Source organism: Sorex araneus, chromosome 10 (assembly GCF_027595985.1).
Source record: "Sorex araneus isolate mSorAra2 chromosome 10, mSorAra2.pri, whole genome shotgun sequence".
In the NCBI taxonomy this organism is placed as follows: domain Eukaryota; kingdom Metazoa; phylum Chordata; class Mammalia; order Eulipotyphla; family Soricidae; genus Sorex; species Sorex araneus.
In genome coordinates this window covers 52448405-52474249 of record NC_073311.1, presented here as the reverse complement: position 1 = coordinate 52474249, position 25845 = coordinate 52448405, and the positions used below count along the sequence as shown (strand labels likewise).

Genomic DNA, 25845 nt, shown 5'->3' with positions numbered 1-25845 from the left:
TCCCAATCATATTCCAGCTTGGTGCACTGTTCTCACTCCCGAGAAGCTGTCAAAAAGGAGTCCAGATGCTGTCTTCCCATGAATAGTACTCAGTAACAAACCAATTGCATTTTAGTTGGGCAGTGCCCCATCTGCCCTCAGTCCCTTCCAGCTAAAACCTTCCCACCTCCTACCATGTGTTTCTCAGTTTCTCTTTTTTGTTGGATTGTTCCACTGCACCTCCTCCTCACCTATCGCCCTTGGATTGTAATGTAAAATTCTTTTACCATGTCAAGAAATCATTAAAAATACAGGTACTTTGACCTCTTAAAAAAAAAACTATCCCCATGTATCAGGGATATACTGCAGCACTGCAGTGTAGTTCATCGATTTACTCGAGTGGGCACCAGTAATGTCTTCATTGTGAGATTTATTGTTACTGTTCTTGGCATAACAAATGCACCATGGGTAGCTTGCCAGGCTCTCCGAGAGGGATGGAGAATCCAGGGATACACAGTGCATTAAAAGTCTTCACATTTGTCAGTTGGGAGTATTAATGTTTTAAAATTATAGAGGTTAAACAAGGGAAAAAATGCAAAACATGATTCTCTTGTTTGCATGCTGGCAAATGAGAACCCAGTGATCACCAAACATCAGTTTGATAAATAACCCAACCTATCCGAGATTGAAAGTGGATGAAAGAGAGTCAATTTGAGCTAGTGATGAATATCAGTTTCTGTAAAGATAGACTGAATCTGCCTAGTGGTCTATTCTATTGCTAATCTGCGTGGCTTTGTTCATAGAATTGGAAAGAAACCAGAATATCATGCAAATCCAGGGATGAACTGCATAGAGAATTTAAGGTCAGAATATTAAGAATCACATCCAGTGATTCTAGCCTGGACTTTTCTTTCTAGACATGATCACTTTACTATCAAGCATTCTTACCTTCCTAGTAATGGCAGAATTTGTTCTAGGAAATTTTGCCAATGGCTTCATCGTGCTGGTGAACTACAATGACTGGGTCAAGACACGAAAGTTCTCCTTAGCAGATCAAATGATCGTGGCTTTGGCCATCTCCAGGATTGTTTTTTTCTGTGTATTATTAATAGTTTGGTATACAGTGTTTTTTGATGTATCTTCATATAGTTTAGAAGTATTCATTATTCTTAATATGGCTTGGGTTGTAAGCTACCATTCTAGCATCTGGCTTGCAACCAGCCTTAGCATATTCTATTTGCTCAAGATCGCCAATTTTTCTAACCTCCTATTTCTTTACTTGAAGAGAAGAGTTAAAAGAGTAGTTCTCATAATACTCATGGGCAGTTTGGTGATTTTCATGTTTAATCTTATCCTGGCAATCTTGGATGAGAATGTGTGGGTCAATCAACATCGTGGGAACAGGACAGTGAGGAGCAAGAGGGAGAAAATTATTCGCCTTTCCAATATGTCTGTCTTCACTCTGACAACCTTCACAGCCTTCACGATGTCCCTGACTTCATTTGTGTTGCTGATTTTTTCCCTGTGGAAACATCTCAGGAACATGCAAGCAGAGGGCAAAGAATCGCAGGATCCCAGCACCGAGGTCCACATCAGAGCCATCAAAACGATGACTTCCTACCTCCTGCTGTTGGCTTGTTACTTTGTGTCTCTACTCATCCCAGTTTGGAGTTCTAACAGGATGCGGAACAGAACCATCCTCCTAGTCTTCCAGAGTTCTTTAGGACTGTATCCTTCAATCCACTCATTTTTCTTAATTTGGGGAAATAAGAAGCTGCAACAGTCTTTTCTTTCCTTTTTGTGTCAGCTGAGGTTGAGGCTGACAGAAAGGAAGAGGACATTGTTTGCCTCATGTAGGAAACAAACTGATGAGTCTCCTACCTTATCTAGTTCTACTGCTTTCTCAATGCGTATATAAATGAGTCATCTTTAGATTTTTGACTATAAAAGTCTGTGACCTAAATTTATCACAGATGCTATAGATAATGTTTTGGATTAATTTTAGAAAAATTGTAAGATTAATAGATCACTGAATCATTTGTTTTAGATAAGCAATCTAGTGTTTAAAAATATTTCTAATTCCTAAATAGGAATTTATATGTATTTCACATACATGTCATGAACCTTATAGCTATAAAATTAACTTACATACGCATATCTACAAATTTACAACAATCTCATAAACCATAACTCTTTTCTTTTGTAATTTGTACTACATACATCGATTTGCTCGAATGGGCACCAGTAACATCTCCATTGTGAGACTTGTTACTGTTTTTGGCATATCCAATAGGGCACGGGTAGGTTGTCAGGCTCTGCCGTGCAGGCGGGATACTCTTGGTAGCTTGCTAGGCTCTCCGAGAGTGACTGACAAGTCGAACCTGGGTCAGCCCCGTGCAATGCAAACTCCCTATCCACTGTGTTATCGCTGCAGTCTATAGGTAACAATAAGAAATGTTATTACTATTGTCACTATTAGGTTTGGGGCCACACCTGTATTGCTCAGACATTACTCCTGGTTCTCTGCTCAGGAGTCATTCCTTGTGGTGCTCAGAGACCATATGTGGTTCTGGGGATTGAACATCAATCAATTGATGCAAGACCAGAGCCCTACTTCTCTCATACTATACTGTCTCTCCTTTGGCCCCCAGAACTATTATTGAGAGTATAAAATACACACAATAAAAAGGTAGAAGTGATGAACTTACAGAAATTTTCTATGTGTACAACAAATTACTGAAGAATATTAGATTGTACAAGTATATGCATTATTAGAAAGGGATGAATTTCTTTAATAGGGATGAAGAAGAAAATAAGTCATTGGAACCCGTTTTCAATGCTATGTGTGTTTCTGAGCAATTAGATAAACCACATTTTCCAGTTTTGTTTTATACAAAGTCCACGTATTGGTGATAATTATTGGGGTCAGAGCAATAGTGCAGCAGGTAGGGTGTTTTTTGTACACGCTGGTCTGTGTTTAATTCCCCAGAACCCTATATCATCCCCTGAGCCCACCAGGAGTGGTCCCTGAAAGCAGAGCCAGGAGTCAGCCCTGAGCACAAGCAGGTGTGGCCCAAACATCCTTTCCAACAAGAAAGTCATATCTGATGTCAAGAATTATTTTTTGTGGGGCTGGAGCGATAGCACTGCGGGTAGGGCGTTGCCTTGCCGGTGATGGACCCAGGTTCGATTCCCAGCATCCCATATGATCCCCGAGCACCGACAGGAGTAATTCCTGAGTGCATGTGTCAGGAATATCCCCTGTGCATCACCAGGTGTGATGCAAAAAACAAAAAAAAGAATTATTTTTCTGTATATTATGACTGTGTTATCAGTCCTGTCCTCCATCTGACTAAATAATCTTCCTTGTGATTTTGAATAAAAATATTCAATTTGTCCCTACCTCCAAAAAAGTTCATACAAAATTCAAAATATTTGACCATAATGTAATGATCAGTTTTTTGGTGCTACTATTGTATTTATGTTTGTATGATAACTAAAGGGAAGAAATACCTTTGCTTGCTGTCGTATTACAATCTTGTGGAAAATGATACCTGTGTACATACATGACTGATAACAAGAAGAGGAAGGCCTAGTGAAATGAGAATTACCTTGCTCAGTGTCTTATGTTTCATGCCTTATTGAATATAGCGATAACACAGCGGGTAGGGGGTTTGCCTTGCACGGGGCCGACACAGGTTTGATTCCTCCGTCCCTCTCGAGAGCCCAGCAAGCTACCGAGAGTTTTCCGCTCGCATGGCAGAGCCTGGCAAGCTACTGGTGGCATACTTGATATGCCCAAAACAGAAACAAGTCTTGCAATGGAGACATTACTGGTGACCACTGGAGGAAACCAATGAGCAACAGTGAGACTGTGACTGTGTCCAATACCTAAATATGAGGGTAAATTATTTTTGCTTTTCATTTATTCACTTTTTACTTTTAATAACCTGTTTCTTATCTCTCCCAGTGGAACACCAGTACTGTAATGTACAGGAATGGCTGTGTTTTCACTGCTGAATTCCTGAATTTCATAGACAACCCATAGAAACATTCTGCAAATTCTATTCTAATGACTAATTAAATTAACAAAAACTCTGTGAGGACTGGAAAAGAGTAAAAATAGCTCGCATCACAAAATTTTAGGTTGCCTGTGTATATTTGTTCTGCTTCCCTATACTCAAGAATCACTTTAAAAACAGAACATACTTAAAGTTCCCATAACTGTATTAGACTACAAAGACAAAATATTGTTACAATAAGATCCTGACTCGAATACAGAGTAAATTAAATAATGCTTTTTTTCTAGGTAGACACTGATAGTCTGTGAAGCCTTCCCATGGCTGGTAGCCAGGAAACCGGGCTGATCAAAAATCTTCCATCTTCACCAAGTGGCATTCATAAGACTTGGCATCACTTCAGTGCCAGACAGTCTGGAGGCTAAGGACATGGAGGGGTGAGGGCGGGGAGCTCCGGGGGACAAGTCTAATTGGTGCACAGATTCCTCACACCTGACTGCTCAATCCTTAGTCACAATGGCACAGGACATTTAGGGAAGCTGAGAAGCATCATCTTCCTGTAGCCCCGAAGAAGAGAAGAACATGGCATTTACAACATGGACCATAAAGACACTGAGTACTATTTATTTGCAATAGCAATAGATTATTGAGCAACAAAGGAAAGTTTTTCATTTGGAAGCACAATATTACTAGCCCTTTTCACTTGAATACTTTGTGCATATTCTTATCGCAGTCTTGAATTCCTGCTGGTTTTCTTTTATACTTTTCTTGATTGAGGTTCTGTGGTTTGCAATAATGTTAATAATGGTTTCTCATGCACAGAATTCTACCATCATGGCCACTGTCACTCTGTGATTCTTCATAATTCTCAAGAATTCAACTTCACTCTAAATGTTCCTGTTTTCCAATATGGACGATTCTCAAAAACTAGAGGTTGAGCTCCCATTTGACCCAGCAATACCACTGCTGGGAATATATCCCAGAAAAGCCAAAAAGTATAGTCGAAATGACATCTGCACTTATATGTTTATCGCAGCACTGTTTACAATAGCCAGAATCTGGAAAAAACCCGAGTGCCCTAGAACAGATGACTGGTTGAAGAAACTCTGGTACATCTATACAATGGAATACTATGCAGCTGTTAGAAAGAATGAGGTCATGACGTTTGCATATAAGTGGCTCAGCATGGAAAGTATCATGCTAAGTGAAATGAGTCAGAAAGAGAGAGACAGACATAGGAAGATTGCACTCATCTGTGGAATATAGAATAACAGACTATAAGACTAACGCCCAAGAATAGTAGAAATAAGTACCAGGAGGTTATCTCGATGGCTTGGAGTCTGGTCTCTCATTCTGGGCAACTCAGAGAAGGGAACACCAAGTAAAATGTGATTGGAGGTCATGTGGGGGAAAGATGATGCGGGCCCAATATAGACTAGAGACTGAACACAATGGCCACTCAACACCTTTATTGCAAACCACAACACCTAATCAGAAAGAGAGAACAAAAGGGAATACCCTGCCATAGTGGCAGTGTGGGGTGGGGGGAGACAGGACTGGGGAGGGGGGAGAGGGATGTTGGGTTTACTTTTGGTAGAGAATGGGCACTGGTGAAAGGATGGGTTATCAAACTTTGTAAGGGAGAAACATGAGCACAAATATGGATAAATCTGTAACTGTACCCTCATGTTGACTCACTAATTAAAAATAAACTATTAAATTAAAAAAAATGTTCCCGTTTTCATCATGTCATTATTGATTACATATTGTAGTTTTTTATTCATCCTGCAGAAGGCAGGGCATTCACCTTGCATGCGGCTAACCCGGATTTGGTTCCTCCGCCACTCTCAGAGAGCCCTGCAAGTTACCGAGAGTAGAGAGTATCTCGCCTGCATGACAGAGCCTGGCAAGCTACCCGTGGTGTATTCGGTATGCCAAAAACAGTAACAAGTCTCACAATGGAGACGACGTTACTGGTGCCCGCCTGAGCAAATATCAATGAGCAACAGGATGACAGTGATATAGTGATACATGCAAGTCAGTAAAAACTGAGCATAGGCAAATATATGCATATATATTAAAATATCTTATTTGTAAATTTAAATTTTCATGAGACATCACGACATCTTGAGTAGTGCTATATAGTAGAAGGCTTTGAATCTTACTTTCAACCTCACACATTATATTCAAAGGTGGAACTTTCAGGTTAAGTGGAGGCTTCAGATAAAAGAATGAAGCCACAAAGTAATGTATAGTACTAAGGGAAGTAGTACAACAAATAAAATTAATTGCAAGTAATTACAATAGACCTTAAAAGAAGAGAAAGTATATGTGAAACATTTGGAGAAAGGCCAAGTGGGTGAAACTTGTGGGTGAAGTCCAAGGATACAAACATTCCATTGTGACTGGAAACTCTTAGTGTTGTCGCTTACTGTTGGGGATAAAGGAGTGTAGTAAGCCATGAGCTCCACCAACAATGGTCCCCCCCAAAAAAATATTGTTTGTTGAAGAAATATGTTATTAAAGGATTTAACATTCCACCTCAAAGTCTGTGTTCTTGTTACTTTCCTTACAAACTTTTCCCAGTTTGTAAGGAAAGTAAGTAAACCTTACTTAGTTTCCTTGCTTTCCATGGAGCTCTTTCTCCCAAGAAAAATCAGCTCTTCCTGGTTCCTCTTTAAAACTGGGGCTGGTCTCTGCTCTGTCTAGTTTACCTGAGAGGGCACTCCAGACACTCCCCACCCCCAACCTCAGAAGGCTTTACCGCAGGAATCTGTTCTATTCACCTCATGATTGGCCATAATCCAGTGAGAGAATAGATGAGAAAAAGGAAAAACCAACAAAACAGAAACAGAAAAAAAAAAAAAAAAGAAACCCTATCCAAATAAAAGCCCTTCTTTACCCCAGTAATGCCGGCAGGGCATTTTTTCATTTTCCTCTTACCTAGGGAGTGGATATACTTCCAGGTTCTCTCAGTGCTGAGACATGGACAGACAGTGTTGGAAAATGCCAATGAGGAAATCATAAGCAAACTGGTGAGAAAGCTGGGGCAGAGAGAAGGAGAGGACAGAACACTTATCTCTGAGGCATTTAAAATTCTGCAGACCTCCACCAAGATGGCAGCTCCCTGATGTCTTCCTAGAGGGAGACTTGCCTTACTGTGTGCAGCTTTTGGGGGACGGTTTACTTCCCATGGGAGTTGATCAGCGCCCAACGCCCTCCCCTCCTCAGCTCCAGGCAGCTAATAAGGTTGTTCAGGCCCTTCTGTTTGGTACCAAAATGATTAGTTTAAATGAATTATTTTTCTCTTTTGCATAAGAGAAAGAGCTTTATTCCTGTTCTTTCTTTTCTTTTCTTTTCTTTTCTTTTCTTTTCTTTTCTTTTCTTTTCTTTATTGAATCACGGTGAGATACAGTTACAAAGCTTTCATGTTTGAGTTTCAGTCATACAGTGATAGAACACCCATCTCTCCACCATTGTACAGTTTCCACTGCCAATGTCCCCAGTATCCTCCTGCCCCATCCCACTCCTCCCCCTGCTTCTATGGCATACAATTTCCCTCACACTCCCTCGACACTTTGGGGCATTACGGTTTGCAATATAGATGCTGAGAGGCTATCACATTTGGTTCTTTATCTATTTTCAGCACACATCTCCCATCCCGAATGATCCCTCCAACCATCACTGACTTAGTGATCCCTTCTATATCCCATCCCCCTTCCCCCAAAGCTCAAGAGACAGGCTTCCAACTATGGGGCAATCTTCCTGGCCCTGGTCTCTCCTGTCTTTGGGTGTCAGTCTCATATTACGTTATTTTATATTCCACAAATGAGTGCAGTTCTTCTATACATGTCCCTCTTTTTCTGACTCATTTCACGTAGCATATTATGAAAGTGCTTTATTGTGGAGTTTTCTGGACCACCTCAAGAAAGAAGTGAAACGGAGGGCAATCTGTAGCTCCTTCCCCATTTAACACAGGTTTCAGGTTTATATGCTTTGGAGGGGTATCTTCAAACAGGAGAAATTTCACATTTTCCGCAAGTTAAGAAGAGATAAAAATCTTTACTTTTGGTGGGTTTCTGCTAATTCCAACATTTTAGCTGATCCAAGACAGCAATTATACCTTAGGCACCAGAGGTGGGATGCATCTTAAGTGTGAATAATTTTCAGTCCTTGAGAGAAGAATGTAGCATTTGTGGCTACTCTCCCCTCTCTGAGTGTGTGTCTAACTTCTAGCAAACGGTTTTACTTAGATACCTGGGCTACCCTTTAGGGTATACCTGCACTAATGTTCTTTAGTGGTTGCCTTTGACAGGAAAATTTGATTCTGTTTTCATAATTCTGTCATTACAGTGAAAAAAAAGTAGGTCATGCATTTCCTGGGAGTGAACATGATCTTATAAATTACATATTCACAAACATGAATGTTGAAGATATGCATATTTCACATATATTAGTTTTACTGGCACTAAGATGGTGAGTGTAAATGTTTGAGAGCTTAAAAATGGAAAACATTGCAATGCATTCTGCTCTATTTATGTTGGCATCCTGGCTAATAAAAGTTTATTTTTCACCTAGTCACTTAAAACTATCCCCATTTATCAGGGATATACTGCAGCACTGCAGTGTAGTTCATCGATTTGCTTGAGCGGGCACCAGTAATGTCTCCATTGTGAGATTTCTTGTTACTGTCTTTGGCATTTCAAATAAACTACGGGTAGCTTGCCAGGCTCTGCCGTGCAGGCGAGGTACTTTCGGTAGCTTGCAAGGCTCTGTGAGAGGGATGGAGAATCCAGGGATCCACAGTGGATTAAATGGCTTCACATCTGTCAACTGGGTGTATCAGTGTTTTAAAATTATAGAGGTTAAACAAGGGAAAAAATGCAAAACATGATTCTCTTGTTTGCATGCTGGCAAATGAGAGCCCAGTGATCACCAAACATCAGTTTGATAAATAACCCAACCTATCCGAGATTGAAAGTGGATGAAAGAGAGTCAACTTGAGCTAGTGGTGAATATCAGTTTCTGTAAAGATAGAACGAATCTGCCTAGTGGTCTATTACTGCAGATGCGTGGCTTTGTTCACACAATTGGAAAGAAACCAGAATATCATGCGAATCCAGGCATGAGCTGCACTGAGAATTTAAGGTCAGAACATTAAGAATCACATCCAGTGATTCTAGCCTGAACTTTTCTTTCTAGATATGATCACTTTACTATCAAGCATTCTTACCATCCTACTAATGGCAGAATTTGTTCTAGGAAGTTTTGCCAATGGCTTCATTGTGCTGGTGAACTACAATGACTGGGTCAAGACACGAAAGTTCTCCTTAGCAGATCAAATGATTGTGGCTTTGGCCATCTCCAGGATTGTTTTTTTCTGTGTATTTTTAATAGTTTGGTATGCAGTGTTTTTTGATGTATCTTCATATAGTTTAGAAGTATTCATTATTATTAATATGGCTTGGGTTGTAAGCTACCATGTTAGCATCTGGCTTGCAACCAGCCTTAGCATATTCTATTTGCTCAAGATCGCCAATTTTTCTAGCCTCCTATTTCTTTACTTGAAGAGAAGAGTTAAAAGAGTAGTTCTCATAATACTCATGGGCAGTTTGGTGATTTTCATGTTTAATCTTCCACTGGCAATCTTGGATGAGAATGAGTGGGTGAGTCAACATCGTGGGAACAGGACAGTGAGGAACAAGAGGGAGAAAATTATTCGCCTTTCCAATATGTCTATCTTCACTCTGACAAACTTCATAGCCTTTATGATGTCCCTGACTTCATTTGTGTTGCTGATTTTTTCCCTGTGGAAACATCTCAGGAACATGCAAGCAGAGGGCAAAGAATCCCAGGATCCCAGCACCAAGGTCCACATCAGAGCCATCAAAACGATGACTTCCTACCTCCTGCTGTTGGCTTGTTACTTTGTGCCTCTACTCATCCGAATTTGGAATTCTAACAGGATGGGGAACAGAACTGTCCTACATGTATTCCACATTTCTTTAGGATTGTATCCTTCAATCCATTCATTTTTTTTAATCTGGGGAAATAAGAAGCTGCAACAGTCTTTTCTTTCCTTTTTGTTTCAGCTGAGGTTGAGGCTGACAGAAAGGAAGAGGACATTGTTTGCTTCACATAGAAAACAAACTGATGAGTCTCCTACCTTATCTAGTTCTACTGCTTTTTCAATACGTATAGGACTGAGTCATTTTTAGATGTTTGTGTATAAAAGTCTGTGACCTAAATTGATCACAGATGCTATACATTATGTTTTGGATTAATTTTAGAAAAATTATGAGATATGTAGACCACTGAATAATTTGTTTCAGATAAGCAATCTAGTGGTTTAAACAATTTCTAATACCTAAATAGAAATTTACATCTATTTCCCATACATATCATGTACCTTATAGCTACAACATTAACTTACATATGCATATATAAGGACTTACAACAATCTCATGAAATCATAACTCTATTCTTTTGTTATATATATTACAGACATCTCACTGTTTTGTCTTTAATGGAATCCTCAGTTTTTTGATGAAAATGAACATCAATTTTAAATCATGCAAAAAGGATATATTTGGGATTAGAAATATTCTAGATAAATCATTACTTAAGGTATTATAGTTGACAATGTAGCACTCTAGCTCTGTCATCCCCTTGTTCATCGATTTTCTTGAGCGGGCACCAGTAACGTCTTTATTGTTAGACTTGTTATTACTGTTTTGGCATATTGAATATGCCACGGGTAGCTTGTCAGGATCTGCCGTGAGGGTGGGATACTCTTGGTAGCTTGCCAGGCTCTCGGAGAGAGACGGAGGACTCGAACCCTTGTCGGCCCGGTGCAAGGCAAACCCCTACCCACTGTGCTATCACTCCAGTCCATAAGTAACAATAAGAACTGTCGTTACTATTGTTACTCTTAGGTTTTGGGCCATGCCTGTATTGCTCAGACATTACTCCTGGTTCTCTGCTCAGGACTTTATCTGGCTCTGTGCTCAGGAGTCATTCCTTGTGATACTCAGGGACCATATGTGGTGCTCGGGATTGAACTAAGGTCAACTGATGAAAGACCAGAGCTCTACTTCTCATCATACTAAAATGTCTCTCCTTTGGCCCCCAGAACTGTTATTCAGAGTATAAGATATGCACAATAAAAAAGTTAGGAGTGCCGAACTTACAGAAATTTTCTATGTGTGCAACAATTACTGAAGAATATTAGATTGTACAAGTATATGCATTATTAGAAAAGGATGAATTTCTTTAATAGGGATGAAGAAGAAAATAAGTAATTGGAACCAGTTTTCAATGCTATGTGTGTTTCTGAGCAATTTGAAAAACCACTGTTTCCAGTATTATTTTATACAAAGTCCATGTATTGTTGAAAATTATTGGGGTCAGAGGATAGTACAGCAGGTAGTGTGCTTTTTGTACACAATGGTCTGTGTTTTATTCCCCAGAACCCTATATCATCCCCTGAGCCTAAAAGGAGTGATCCCTGTAAGCATAGCCAGGAGTAAGCCCAGAGCATGAGTTGATGTGGCCCAAACCTCCTCTCCAACAATAAAGTCATATCTGATGTCAAGAATTATTTTTTGTGGGTTGGAGCGATAGCACTGCGGGTAGGCCATTTGCCTTGCACATGACTGACCCTGCTTCGATTCCCTGCATCCCCGAGCAATCGCCAGGAGTAATTCCTGAGTGCATGAGCCAGGAGTAACCCCTGTGCATCACCAGGTGTGATCCAAAAACCAAAAAAAAAATAAAATAAAATTACTTTTTGTAAATTGCCCTATGACTGAGTTATCAGTCATGTCCCCCATCTGACTAAATCATCTTCCTTTTGATATTGAATAAAAATATTCAATTTGTTCCTACTTCCAAAAAAGTTTATAAAAATTCAAAATATTTGACCATAATGTAATGATCATTTTTTGTGCTACTATTGTATTTATGTTTGTATGATAACTAAAGGGAATAAATAGCTTTACTTGCTGTCATATTACAATCTTTGAAAATGATACCTGTGTACATACATGACTATATCAAGAAGAGGAAGGCCTAGTGAAAGGAGAATTACCTTGCTCAGTGTTTTATGTTGCATACTTCATTGAATATAGCGATAGCACAGCGGGTAGGGCATTTGCCTTGCATGCCACCGACATGGTTCGATTCCTCTGTCCCTCTCGGAGAACCCCGCAATCTACTGAGAGTATCCTGTCCACATGGCAGAGCCTGGCAAGCTACAAGTGTCATATTCGATATGCCAAAAACAGTAACAACAAGTCTTGCAATGGAGACATTACTGGTGCCCGCTTGAGCAAATAGATTTGCAATGGGATGACAGTGATACAGTGATACATGCAAGTTAGTGAAAACTGAACATAGGCAAATATAGGCATATATATTAAAATTTCTTATTTGTAAAAAGAAATTTTCATGAGACATCATGACATCTTGAGTAGTGCTATATAGTAGAAGGCTTTGAATCTTTCTTCTCAACCTCATACATTATATTCAAAGGTGGAACTTTCAGGTTAAGTGGAGGCTTCAGATAAAAGAATGAAGCTACAAAGTAATGTATAGTACTAAGATAAGCAGTACAACCAATAAAATTAATTGCAGGTAATTACAATAAACCTTAAAAGAAGAGAAAATATATGTGAAACATTTGGAGAAAGGCTATGTGGGTGAAACTTGTGGGTGAAGTCCAAGAATACAAACATTCCATTGTGTCTGTAAACTCTTAGTGTCGCTTACTGTTGGGGAGAAAGGAGTGTAGTAAGCCCTGAGATCCACAAGGTATGGTCCCCCCAAAATATTGTTTGTTGAAGAAATATGTAATTAAAGGATTTAACATTCCACCTGAAAGTCTGGGTTCTTCTTGTGTTTGGGATCAATTGTAAGCTCTTTCCAGTCTTTAGGTTTCCCTACTGTTCCTCTGGGCTCTTTCTCCCAAGAAAAAACAGCTCCTCCTGGTTCCTCTTTAAACTGGGGCTGGTCTCTGCTCTGTCTAGTTTACCTGAGAGGACACTCCAGACATCCCCACCCCCAACCTCAGAAGGCTTTACCGCAAAAATCTGTTCTATTTACCTCATGAGTGGCCACAAGCCAGTGAGAAAAGAGATGAGAAAAAGGAAAAACAAACAAAACAGAAACAGAAAAAAAAACCGCTAACCAAATAAAAGTGCCTTCTTTACCCCAGTAATCCCGGCAGGGCATTTTTCCATTTTCCTCTTAACTAGGGAGTGGAAATACTTCCAGGTTCTCTCAGTGCTGAGACATGGACAGACAGTGTTGGAAAATGCCAATGAGAAAATCATAAGCAAACTGGAAAGAAAGCTGGGGCAGAGAGAAGGAGAGGACAGAACACTTATCTCTGAGGCATTTAAATTTCTGCAGACCTCCACCAAGATGGCAGCTCCCTGATCTTCCCAGAGGGAGACTTGCCTTACTGTGTGCAGCTTTGGGGGGATGGTTTATCTCTCATGGGAGTTGATCAGCGCCCAACGCCCTCCCCCCCTCAGCTCCAGGCAGCTACTCAAGGTTGCTCAGGCCCTTTTGTTCGGTCACCAAAATGGTCAGCTTAAATGAATTCTTTCTCTCCTTTGGATAAGAGGAAGAGTTTCTTTTCTCTTCTTTTCTTTTCTTTTCTTTTCTTTTCTTTTCTTTTCTTTTCTTTTCTTTTCTTTTCTTTTCTTTTCTTTTCTTTTCTTTTCTTTTCTTTTCTTTTCTTTTCTTTTCTTTCCTTTCCTTTTCTTTTCTTTTCTTTTCTTTTCTTTTTTCTTTTCTTTTCTTTTCTTTTCTTTCCTTTCCTTTCCTTTTCTTTTCTTTTCTTTTCTTTTCATTTCTCTTCTTTTCTTTTCATTTCTCTTCTTTTCCTTTTTCTTTTCTTTTTTATTGAATCTTGTGAGATACAGTGACAAAGCTTTCATGTTTGAGTTTCAGTCATAGAATGATTGAACACCCATCTCTCCACCACCAATGTCCACAGTATCCCCCTGCACCATCCCAATCCTCCCCTGCCTTTATGGCCGACAATTTCCCTCATGATTCCTTGATACTTTGGGGCATTATGGTTTGCACTGTAGGTACTGAGAGCTATCATATTTGGTCCTTTATCTACTCTCAGCACACATCTCCCATCCCGAATGATCTCTCCAACCATCATTGACTTAGTGGTCCTTTCTGTATCCCAGCTGCCTTCTCTGCCAGCTCATGAGACAGGCTTCCAACCATGGGATAATATTCCTGGCCCTTGTTTCTACTGTCCCTGGGTGTCAGTCTCATATTACCTTATTTTATATTCCAGAAATGAATGCAGTTCTTCAATATATGTCCCTCTTTTTCTGACCCATTTCACGTAGCATGATATGAAAGAGCTTTATTGTGGAGTTTTCTGGACCACCCCAAGAAAGAAGTGAAATGGAGGGCATTCTGTAGCTCCTTCCCCATTTAACACAGATTTCAGGTTTATATGCTTTGGAGGGATATCTTCAAACAGGAGAAATTTTACATTTTTGGTAAGTTAGGAAGAGATAAAAATCTTTACTTTTGTGTAGGTTGCTGCTAATTCCACGTTTTAGCTGATCCAAGACAGCAATTATACCTTAGGCACTAGAGGTGCGATACATTTTAGGTGTGAATAATTTGCAGTCCTTGAGAGAAGAATGTAGCATTTGTGGCTACTCTCCCCTCTCTGAGTGTGTGTTTAACTTCTAGCAAATGGTATTACTTAGATACCTGGGCTACCCTTCAGGCTATACCTGCACTAATAGCACCACCAGGAGTAATTCCTGAGTTCTTTAGTGGTTGCCTTTGACAGGGAAATTTGATTCTGTTTTCATCATTCTGACATTACAGTGAAAAAAAAAAACAGGTCATGCATTTCTTGGGAGTGAACATGGTCTTATAAATTACATATTCACAAATATGAATGTTGAAGATATGCACATTTCATATATATTAGTTTGACTGGCACTCAGATTGTGAGTGTAAATGTTTGAGAGCTTAAAAATGGATAACATTGAGAAGCATTCTCCATTTTTGTTGGCATGCTGGCTAATAAGAATTTACTCTTCACCTAGTCACTTAAAATTATCCCTATGAGGGAGGGCGAGTAAGAAAGCGATCGTGGACCCGGCCTGGCCCGGCCATGGCCTAGTTGCTTGAAGGTGGATCAGGAAGTGAAACTCAAGGTTGATTCTTTCAGGGAGTGGATCATAAGTGAGGCTGAAGACTTGGTGGCAAATTTCTTCCCAAAGAAGTTGTTAGAACTTGATAGTTTTTTGAAGGAACCAATCCTGAACATCCATGACCTAACTCAGATCCACTCAGACATGAATCTCCCGGTCCCAGACCCCATTCTTCTCACCAACAGCCGTGATGGACTGGATGGGCCCACTTACAAGAAACGAAGGTTGGATGAGTGTGAAGAGGCCTTCCAAGAACCAAGGTGTTTGTGATGCCCAACGGGATGCTGAAAAGCAACCAGCAACTGGTAGACATTATTGAGAAAGTGAAACCTGAGATCCAGCTGCTTATCGAGAAATGCAACACAGTCAAAATGTGGGTACAGGGGCTGGAGCGATAGCACAGCAGATAGGGCGTTTGCCTTGCACGCGGCCGACCTGGGTTTGAATCCCAGCATCCCATATGGTCCCCCGAGCACCGCCAGGAGTAATTCCTGAGTGCATGAACCAGGAGTGACCCCTGTGCATTGCCGGGTGTGACCCAAAAAGCAAAAAAAAAATTTGGGTACAGCTCCTGATTCCCAGAATAGAAGACGGGAACAACTTCGGGGTATCCATTCAGGAGGAGACTGTTGCAGAACTAAGAACTGTTGAGAGTGAAGCTGCATCGTACCTGGACCAGATTTCTAGATATTATATTACAAGAGCCAAATTGGTTTCTAAAATAGCTAAATATCCCCATGTGGAGGACTATTGTCGCACCGTGACAGAGATCGATGAGAAAGAGTATATCAGCCTGCGGGTCATTATATCAGAATTAAGGAATCAATATGTCACTCTACAAGATATGATCCTGAAAAATATCGAGAAGATCAAACGGCCCCAGAGCAGCAATGCAGAGACCCTGTACTAGGGCCAGCGCCAGGGGACTCTGTGAGTCAGGTTCAAGACCGATATTGCCTTGGTTTGTTACATGACTATCGTGATGGGGAAACTGGCTGGAAGTAGTAATCACACCTCTCTGTTTTTAGTTAGAGTCTAATGAAACTCTCATGTAGTTCTGTGACGTGTTTACCTCTTTTTTCAGGCCTGAGGAACTCTTCTCTTTCCTTCCCTAATCCCCCATATTTGACCCTTTCTAATTTCTGGAGAAAACTCCAGGTTTGTGCAGGATAGGGGGCACGAGAATACTTGTGTTTTCTCTATCCACCTCTCTCCCTCCTGTGTCTTGGACTTTGCCTCTTCCTTTTGATGATTAATTGGTTGGAAGTTGAGGGAACTAGAAGGTAAACACAAAGTGTTCTTTTGTTTTGTTTTTTTTAGGAGTTGAGGTCAGGGCCTCAACTCCTCCCCTCCTGATGTAAGGTTAGTGGCTCTTGCCTCTGTGGGACGCTGGGTCCTCCCTGCCGCAGTTGCTCTCGTGATGGCTTAGGGTTTCCCATCTACCTACATCCCACATTTAACATGATCATGACAAAAAACACCTTAGACGTTTGCGTTCCTAGCTCCTGCAGGTGTCTTTATAACTAGGGTTTTGGCATACACACATGTAGGTACATGTGCACGCACACAGGCCAGATGCACACACACGCCTTCCTACTCTTCAGTACCCCTTTCACCTGACTGTGTCTCTCATCTTCAGGAGGTGATTAAATTGTCTCAGTCACCATCCACAGGGCCCACCTCCTGACATTGTAGCCTCTCGGTGCCCAGGAGAATTGGAGAGAACTGAGAGGGGTTATGCAGTGGGACCGGGGCCCTTCCCTGTGACAGGGCATCATATATCGGGGTGCAAAGACTGGCCCCTTGACTTCTGACTGCCTTTGCCCAGGCTATTGATGAGTTGGGGTGGGGTATCTGCGCTCTGAGGGTTAGATGCTGTCGCTCCTGCCAGCTCACCCTCTCGGAAAATGATTTCACTTATTTATAGTATTGTGCTTCCAGGAATAGCGCATGTGTGTGTGTGTGTGTGTGTGTGTGTGAGTGTGTCTGCATGTGTGTGTGCGTGCCTGCCTGCCCACACATGCAGGTTCACATTGTGTGTATGTGGAAATCTGGGCAAGTCAAAACTTAGAGAAGAGTTGTCTCCTGTCTCTTGAATTTTCTAGAGAGATCACTTATTGTTACAGCTTCTGTGTCTACCCTCATCAACCCTTACTTTTTTCTCGGGAGAGTCGATACTGCAGTCGGCCTGCTGGTGACTCAGTGTCTATTCCTGATTTCTGTTCCCTCATCCCTGTCTTCCAATCCCAATCATATTCCAGCTTGGTGCACTGTTCTCACTCCCGAGAAGCTGTCAAAAAGGAGTCCAGATGCTGTCTTCCCGTGAATAGTACTCAATAACAAACCAATTGCATTTTAGTTGGGCAGTGCCCCATCCGCCCTCAGTCCCTTCCAGCTAAAACCTTCCCACCTCCTACCATGTGTTTCTCAGTTTCTCTTTTTTGTTGGATTGTTCCACTGCACCTCCTCCTCACCTATCGCCTTTGTATTGTAATGTAAAATTCTTTTACCATGTCAAGAAATGATTAAAAATACAGGTACTTTGACCTCTTTAAAAAATAAAACAACTATCCCCATGTATCAGGGATATACTGTAGCATTACAGTGTAGTTCATCGATTTGCTCGAGTGGGCACCAGTAATGTCTTCATTGTGAGATTTATTGTTACTGTTCTTGGCATAACAAATGCACCATGGGTAGCTTGCCAGGCTCTCTGAGAGGGATGGAGAATCCAGGGATACACAGTGCATTAAAAGTCTTCACATTTGTCAGTTGGGAGTATTAATGTTTTAAAATTATAGAGGTTAAACAAGGGAAAAAATGCAAAACATGATTCTCTTGTTTGCATGCTGGCAAATGAGAACCCAGTGATCACCAAACATCAGTTTGATAAATAACCCAACCTATCCGAGATTGAAAGTGGATGAAAGAGAGTCAACTTGAGCTAGTGATGAATATCAGTTTCTGTAAAGATAGACTGAATCTGCCTAGTGGTCTATTCTATTGCTAATCTGCGTGGCTTTGTTCATAGAATTGGAAAGAAACCAGAATATCATGCAAATCCAGGGATGAACTGCATAGAGAATTTAAGGTCAGAATATTAAGAATCACATCCAGTGATTCTAGCCTGGACTTTTCTTTCTAGACATGATCACTTTACTATCAAGCATTCTTACCTTCCTAGTAATGGCAGAATTTGTTCTAGGAAATTTTGCCAATGGCTTCATCGTGCTGGTGAACTACAATGACTGGGTCAAGACACGAAAGTTCTCCTTAGCAGATCAAATGATTGTGGCTTTGGCCATCTCCAGGATTGGTTTTTTCTGTGTATTATTAATAGTTTGGTATACAGTGTTTTTTGATGTATCTTCATATAGTTTAGAAGTATTCATTATTCTTAATATGGCTTGGGTTGTAAGCTACCATTCTAGCATCTGGCTTGCAACCAGCCTTAGCATATTCTATTTGCTCAAGATCGCCAATTTTTCTAACCTCCTATTTCTTTACTTGAAGAGAAGAGTTAAAAGAGTAGTTCTCATAATACTCATGGGCAGTTTGGTGATTTTCATGTTTAATCTTATCCTGGCAATCTTGGATGAGAATGTGTGGGTCAATCAACATCGTGGGAACAGGACAGTGAGGAGCAAGAGGGAGAAAATTATTCGCCTTTCCAATATGTCTGTCTTCACTCTGACAACCTTCACAGCCTTCACGATGTCCCTGACTTCATTTGTGTTGCTGATTTTTTCCCTGTGGAAACATCTCAGGAACATGCAAGCAGAGGGCAAAGAATCCCAGGATCCCAGCACCGAGGTCCACATCAGAGCCATCAAAACGATGACTTCCTACCTCCTGCTGTTGGCTTGTTACTTTGTGCCTCTACTCATCCCAGTTTGGAGTTCTAACAGGATGCGGAACAGAACCATCCTCCTAGTCTTCCAGAGTTCTTTAGGACTGTATCCTTCAATCCACTCATTTTTCTTAATTTGGGGAAATAAGAAGCTGCAACAGTCTTTTCTTTCCTTTTTGTGTCAGCTGAGGTTGAGGCTGACAGAAAGGAAGAGGACATTGTTTGCCTCATGTAGGAAACAAACTGATGAGTCTCCTACCTTATCTAGTTCTACTGCTTTCTCAATGCGTATATAAATGAGTCATCTTTAGATTTTTGACTATAAAAGTCTGTGACCTAAATTTATCACAGATGCTATAGATAATGTTTTGGATTAATGTTAGAAAAATTATAAGATTAATAGATCACTGAATCATTTGTTTTAGATAAGCAATCTAGTGTTTAAAAATATTTCTAATTCCTAAATAGGAATTTATCTGTATTTCACATACATGTCATGAACCTTATAGCTATAAAATTAACTTACATACGCATATCTACAAATTTACAACAATCTCATAAAACCATAACTCTTTTCTTTTGTAATTTGTACTACATACATCGATTTGCTCGAATGGGCACCAGTAACATCTCCATTGTGAGACTTGTTACTGTTTTTGGCATATCCAATAGGCCACGGGTAGCTTGTCAGGCTCTGCCGTGCAGGCGGGATACTCTTGGTAGCTTGCTAGGCTCTCCGAGAGTGACTGACAAGTCGAACCTGGGTCAGCCCCGTGCAATGCAAACTCCCTATCCACTGTGTTATCGCTGCAGTCTATAGGTAACAATAAGAAATGTTATTACTATTGTTACTATTAGGTTTGGGGCCACACCTGTATTGCTCAGACATTACTCCTGGTTCTCTGCTCAGGACTTTATCTGGCTCTGTGCTCATTCCTTGTGGTGCTCAGAGACCATATGTGGTTCTGGGGATTGAACATCAATCAATTGATGCAAGACCAGTGCCGTACTTCTCATCATACTATACTGTCTCTCCTTTGGCCCCCAGAACTATTATTGAGAGTATAAAATACACACAATAAAAAGGTAGAAGTGATGAACTTACAGAAATTTTCTATGTGTACAACAAATTACTGAAGAATATTAGATTGTACAAGTATATGCATTATTAGAAAGGGATGAATTTCTTTAATAGGGATGAAGAAGAAAATAAGTCATTGGAACCCATTTTCAATGCTATGTGTGTTTCTGAGCAATTAGATAAACCACATTTTCCAGTTTTGTTTTATACAAAGTCCACGTATTGGTGATAATTATTGGGGTCAGAGCAATAGTGCAGCAGGTAGGGTGTTTTTTGTACACGCTGGTCTGTGTTTAATTCCCCAGAACCCTATATCATCCCCTGAGCCCACCAGGAGTGGTCCCTGAAAGCAGAGCCAGGAGTCAGCCCTGAGCACAAGCAGGTGTGGCCCAAACATCCTTTCCAACAAGAAAGTCATATCTGATGTCAAGAATTATTTTTTGTGGGGCTGGAGCGATAGCACTGCGGGTAGGGCGTTGCCTTGCCGGTGATGGACCCAGGTTCGATTCCCAGCATCCCATATGATCCCCGAGCACCGACAGGAGTAATTCCTGAGTGCATGTGTCAGGAATATCCCCTGTGCATCACCAGGTGTGATGCAAAAAACAAAAAAAAGAATTATTTTTCTGTAAATTACCCTTATGACTGTGTTATCAGTCCTGTCCCCCATCTGACTAAATAATCTTCCTTGTGATTTTAAATAAAAATATTCAATTTGTCCCTACCTCCAAACAAGTTCATACAAAATTCAAAATATTTGACCATAATGTAATGATCAGTTTTTTGGTGCTACTATTGTATTTATGTTTGTATGATAACTAAAGGGAAGAAATACCTTTGCTTGCTGTCATATTACAATCTTGTGGAAAACGATACCTGTGTACGTACATGACTGATAACAAGAAGAGGAAGGCCTAGTGAAATGAGAATTACCTTGCTCAGTGTCTTATGTTTCATGCCTTATTGAATATAGCGATAACACAGTGGGTAGGGGGTTTGCCTTGCACGGGGCCGACACAGGTTTGATTCCTCCGTCCCTCTCGAGAGCCCAGCAAGCTACCGAGAGTTTTCTGCTCGCATGGCAGAGCCTGGCAAGCTACTGGTGGCATACTTGATATGCCCAAAACAGAAACAAGTCTTGCAATGGAGACATTACTGGTGACCACTGGAGGAAACCAATGAGCAACAGTGAGACTGTGACTGTGTCCAATACCTAAATATGAGGGTAAATTATTTTTGCTTTTCATTTATTCACTTTTTACTTTTAATAACCTGTTTCTTATCTCTCCCAGTGGAACACCAGTACTGTAATGTACAGGCATGGCTGTGTTTTCACTGCTGAATTCCTGAATTTCATAGACAACCCATAGAAACATTCTGCAAATTCTATTCTAATGACTAATTAAATTAACAAAAACTCTGTGAGGACTGGAAAAGAGCAAAAATAGCTCGCATCACAAAATTTTAGGTTGCCTGTGTATATTTGTTCTGCTTCCCTATACTCAAGAATCACTTTTATAACAGAACATACTTAAAGTTCCCATAACTGTATTAGACTACAAAGACAAAATATTGTTACAATAAGATCCTGACTGGAATACAGAGTAAATTAAATAATGCTTTTTTTCTAGGTAGACACTGATAGTCTGTGAAGCCTTCCCATGGCTGGTAGCCAGGAAACCGGGCTGATCAAAAATCTTCCATCTTCACCAAGTGGCATTCATAAGACTTGGCATCACTTCAGTGCCAGACAGTCTGGAGGCTAAGGACATGGAGGGGTGAGGGCGGGGAGCTCCGGGGGACAAGTCTAATTGGTGCACAGATTCCTCACACCTGACTGCTCAATCCTTAGTCACAATGGCACAGGACATTTAGGGAAGCTGAGAAGCATCATCTTCCTGTAGCCCCGAAGAAGAGAAGAACATGGCATTTACAACATGGACCATAAAGACACTGAATACTATTTATTTGCAATAGCAATAGATTATTGAGCAACAAAGGAAAGTTTTTCATTTGGAAGCACAATATTACTAGCCCTTTTCACTTGAATACTTTGTGCATATTCTTATCGCAGTCTTGAATTCCTGCTGGTTTTCTTTTATAGTTTTCTTGATTGAGGTTCTGTGGTTTGCAATAATGTTAATAATGGTTTCTCATGCACAGAATTCTACCATCATGGCCACTGTCACTCTGTGATTCTTCATAATTCTCAAGAATTCAACTTCACTCTAAATGTTCCTGTTTTCCAATATGGACGATTCTCAAAAAACTAGAGGTTGAGCTCCCATTTGACCCAGCAATACCACTGCTGGGAATATATCCCAGAAAAGCCAAAAAGTATAGTCGGAATGACATCTGCACTTATATGTTTATCGCAGCACTGTTTACAATAGCCAGAATCTGGAAAAAACCCGAGTGCCCTAGAACAGATGACTGGTTGAAGAAACTCTGGTACATCTATACAATGGAATACTATGCAGCTGTTAGAAAGAATGAGGTCATGACGTTTGCATATAAGTGGATCAGCATGGAAAGTATTATGCTAAGTGAAATGAGTCAGAAAGAGAGAGACAGACATAGGAAGATTGCACTCATCTGTGGACTATAGAATAACAGACTATAAGACTAACACCCAAGAATAGTAGAAATAAGTACCAGGAGGTTGTCTCGATGGCTTGGAGGCTGGTCTCTCATTCTGGGCAACTCAGAGAAGGGAACACCAAGTAAAATGTGATTGGAGGTCATGTGGGGGAAAGATGATGCGGGCCCAATATAGACTAGAGACTGAACACAATGGCCACTCAACACCTTTATTGCAAACCACAACACCTAATCAGAAAGAGAGAACAAAAGGGAATACCCTGCCATAGTGGCAGTGTGGGGTGGGGGGAGACAGGACTGGGGAGGGGGGAGAGGGATGTTGGGTTTACTTTTGGTAGAGAATGGGCACTGGTGAAAGGATGGGTTATCAAACTTTGTAAGGGAGAAACATGAGCACAAATATGGATAAATCTGTAACTGTACCCTCATGTTGACTCACTAATTAAAAATAAACTATTAAATTAAAACAAATAAATGTTCCTGTTTTCATCATGTCATTATTGATTACATATTGTAGTTTTTTATTCATCCTGCAGAAGGCAGGGCATTCACCTTGCATGCGGCTAACCCGGATTTGGTTCCTCCGCCACTCTCAGAGAGCCCTGCAAGTTACCGAGAGTAGAGAGTATCTCGCCTGCATGACAGAGCCTGGCAAGCTACCCGTGGTGTATTCGGTATGCCAAAAACAGTAACAAGTCTCACAATGCAGACGACGTTACTGGTGCCCGCCTGAGCAAATATCAATGAGCAACAGGATGACAGTGATATAGTGATACATGTAAGTCAGTAAAAACTGAGCATAGGCAAATATATGCATATATATTAAAATTTCTTATTTGTAAATTTAAATTTTCATGAGACATCACGACATCTTGAGTAGTGCTATATAGTAGAAGGCTTTGAATCTTACTTTCAACCTCACACATTATATTCAAAGGTGGAACTTTCAGGTTAAGTGGAGGCTTCAGATAAAAGAATGAAGCCACAAAGTAATGTATAGTACTAAGGGAAGTAGTACAACAAATAAAATTAATTGCAAGTAATTACAATAGACCTTAAAAGAAGAGAAAGTATATGTGAAACATTTGGAGAAAGGCCAAGTGGGTGAAACTTGTGGGTGAAGTCCAAGGATACAAACATTCCATTGTGACTGGAAACTCTTAGTGTTGTCGCTTACTGTTGGGGATAAAGGAGTGTAGTAAGCCATGAGCTCCACCAACAATGGTCCCCCCCAAAAAAATATTGTTTGTTGAAGAAATATGTTATTAAAGGATTTAACATTCCACCTCAAAGTCTGTGTTCTTGTTACTTTCCTTACAAACTTTTCCCAGTTTGTAAGGAAAGTAAGTAAACCTTACTTAGTTTCCTTGCTTTCCATTGAGCTCTTTCTCCCAAGAAAAATCAGCTCTTCCTGGTTCCTCTTTAAAACTGGGGCTGGTCTCTGCTCTGTCTAGTTTACCTGAGAGGACACTCCAGACACTCCCCACCCCCAACCTCAGAAGGCTTTACCGCAGGAATCTGTTCTATTCACCTCATGATTGGCCATAATCCAGTGAGAGAATAGATGAGAAGAAGGAAAAACAAACAAAACAGAAACAGAAAAAAAAAAAAAAAAGAAACCCTATCCAAATAAAAGCCCTTCTTTACCCCAGTAATTCCGGCAGGGCATTTTTTCATTTTCCTCTTAACTAGGGAGTGGAAATACTTCCAGGTTCTCTCAGTGCTGAGACATGGACAGACAGTGTTGGAAAATGCCAATGAGGAAATCATAAGCAAACTGGTGAGAAAGCTGGGGCAGAGAGAAGGAGAGGACAGAACACTTATCTCTGAGGCATTTAAAATTCTGCAGACCTCCACCAAGATGGCAGCTCCCTGATGTCTTCCTAGAGGGAGACTTGCCTTACTGTGTGCAGCTTTTGGGGGACGGTTTACTTCCCATGGGAGTTGATCAGCGCCCAACGCCCTCCCCTCCTCAGCTCCAGGCAGCTAATAAGGTTGTTCAGGCCCTTCTGTTTGGTACCAAAATGATTAGTTTAAATGAATTATTTTTCTCTTTTGCATAAGAGAAAGAGCTTTATTCCTTTTCTTTTTTTTCTTTTCTTTTCTTCTTCTTTTCTTTTCTTTATTGAATCACGGTGAGATAGTTACAAAGCTTTCATGTTTGAGTTTCAGTCATACAGTGATTGAACACCCATCTCTCCACCATTGTACACTTTCCACTGCCAATGTCCCCAGTATCCCCCTGCCCCATCCCACTCCTCCCCCTGCTTCTATGGCATACAATTTCCCTCACACTCCTTCGACACTTTGGGGCATTACGGTTTGCAATATAGATGCTGAGAGGCTATCACATTTGGTTCTTTATCTATTTTCAGCACACATCTCCCATTCCGAATGATCCCTCCAAACATCACTGACTTAGTGATCCCTTCTATATCCCATCCCCCTTTCCCCGAAGCTCAGGAGACAGGCTTCCAACTATGGGGCAATCTTCCTGGCCCTGGTCTCTCCTGTCCTTGGGTGTCAGTCTCATATTACGTTATTTTATATTCCACAAATGAGTGCAGTTCTTCTATACATGTCCCTCTTTTTCTGACTCATTTCACGTAGCATGATATGAAAGAGCTTTATTGTGGAGTTTTCTGGGCCACCCCAAGAAAGAAGTGAAATGGAGGGCAATCTGTAGCTTCTTCCCTATTTAACACAGGTTTCAGGTTTATATGCTTTGGAGGGATATCTTCAAAACAGGAGAAATTTTACATTTTCGGTAAGTTAGGAAGAGACAAAAATCTTTACTTTTGGGTGGGTTGATGCTAATTCCACATTTTAGCTGATCCAAGACAGCAATGATACCTTAGGCACCAGAGGTGGGATGCATCTTAGATGTGAGTAATTTTCAGTCCTTGAGAGAAGAATGTAGCATTTGTGGCTACTCTCCCCTCTCTGAGTGTGTGTCTAACTTCTAGCAAATGGTTTTACCTAGATACCTGGGCTACCCTTCAGGCTATACCTGCACTAATGTTCTTTAGTGGTTGCCTTTGACAGGGAAATTTGATTTTGTTTTCATAATTCTGACATTACAGTGAAAAAAAAGTAGGTCATGCATTTCCT

The 25845-nt window shown here is 40.7% G+C and overlaps 1 protein-coding gene and 1 pseudogene across 1 annotated transcript; both read left to right on the top strand.

The window, feature by feature from the left end:
- The first annotated feature begins 937 nt into the window (after positions 1–937).
- On the top strand, positions 938–16410 carry LOC101544697 (taste receptor type 2 member 50-like; annotated as a pseudogene).
- Positions 16411–18388: 1978 nt separating this feature from the next.
- LOC101549650 (taste receptor type 2 member 19-like) lies at positions 18389–19348 on the top strand. Its single transcript, XM_004611394.2, has one exon. The coding sequence runs from the start codon at positions 18389–18391 to the stop codon at positions 19346–19348; it is 960 nt and encodes a 319-aa protein (XP_004611451.2).
- The last annotated feature ends 6497 nt before the right edge of the window (positions 19349–25845 follow it).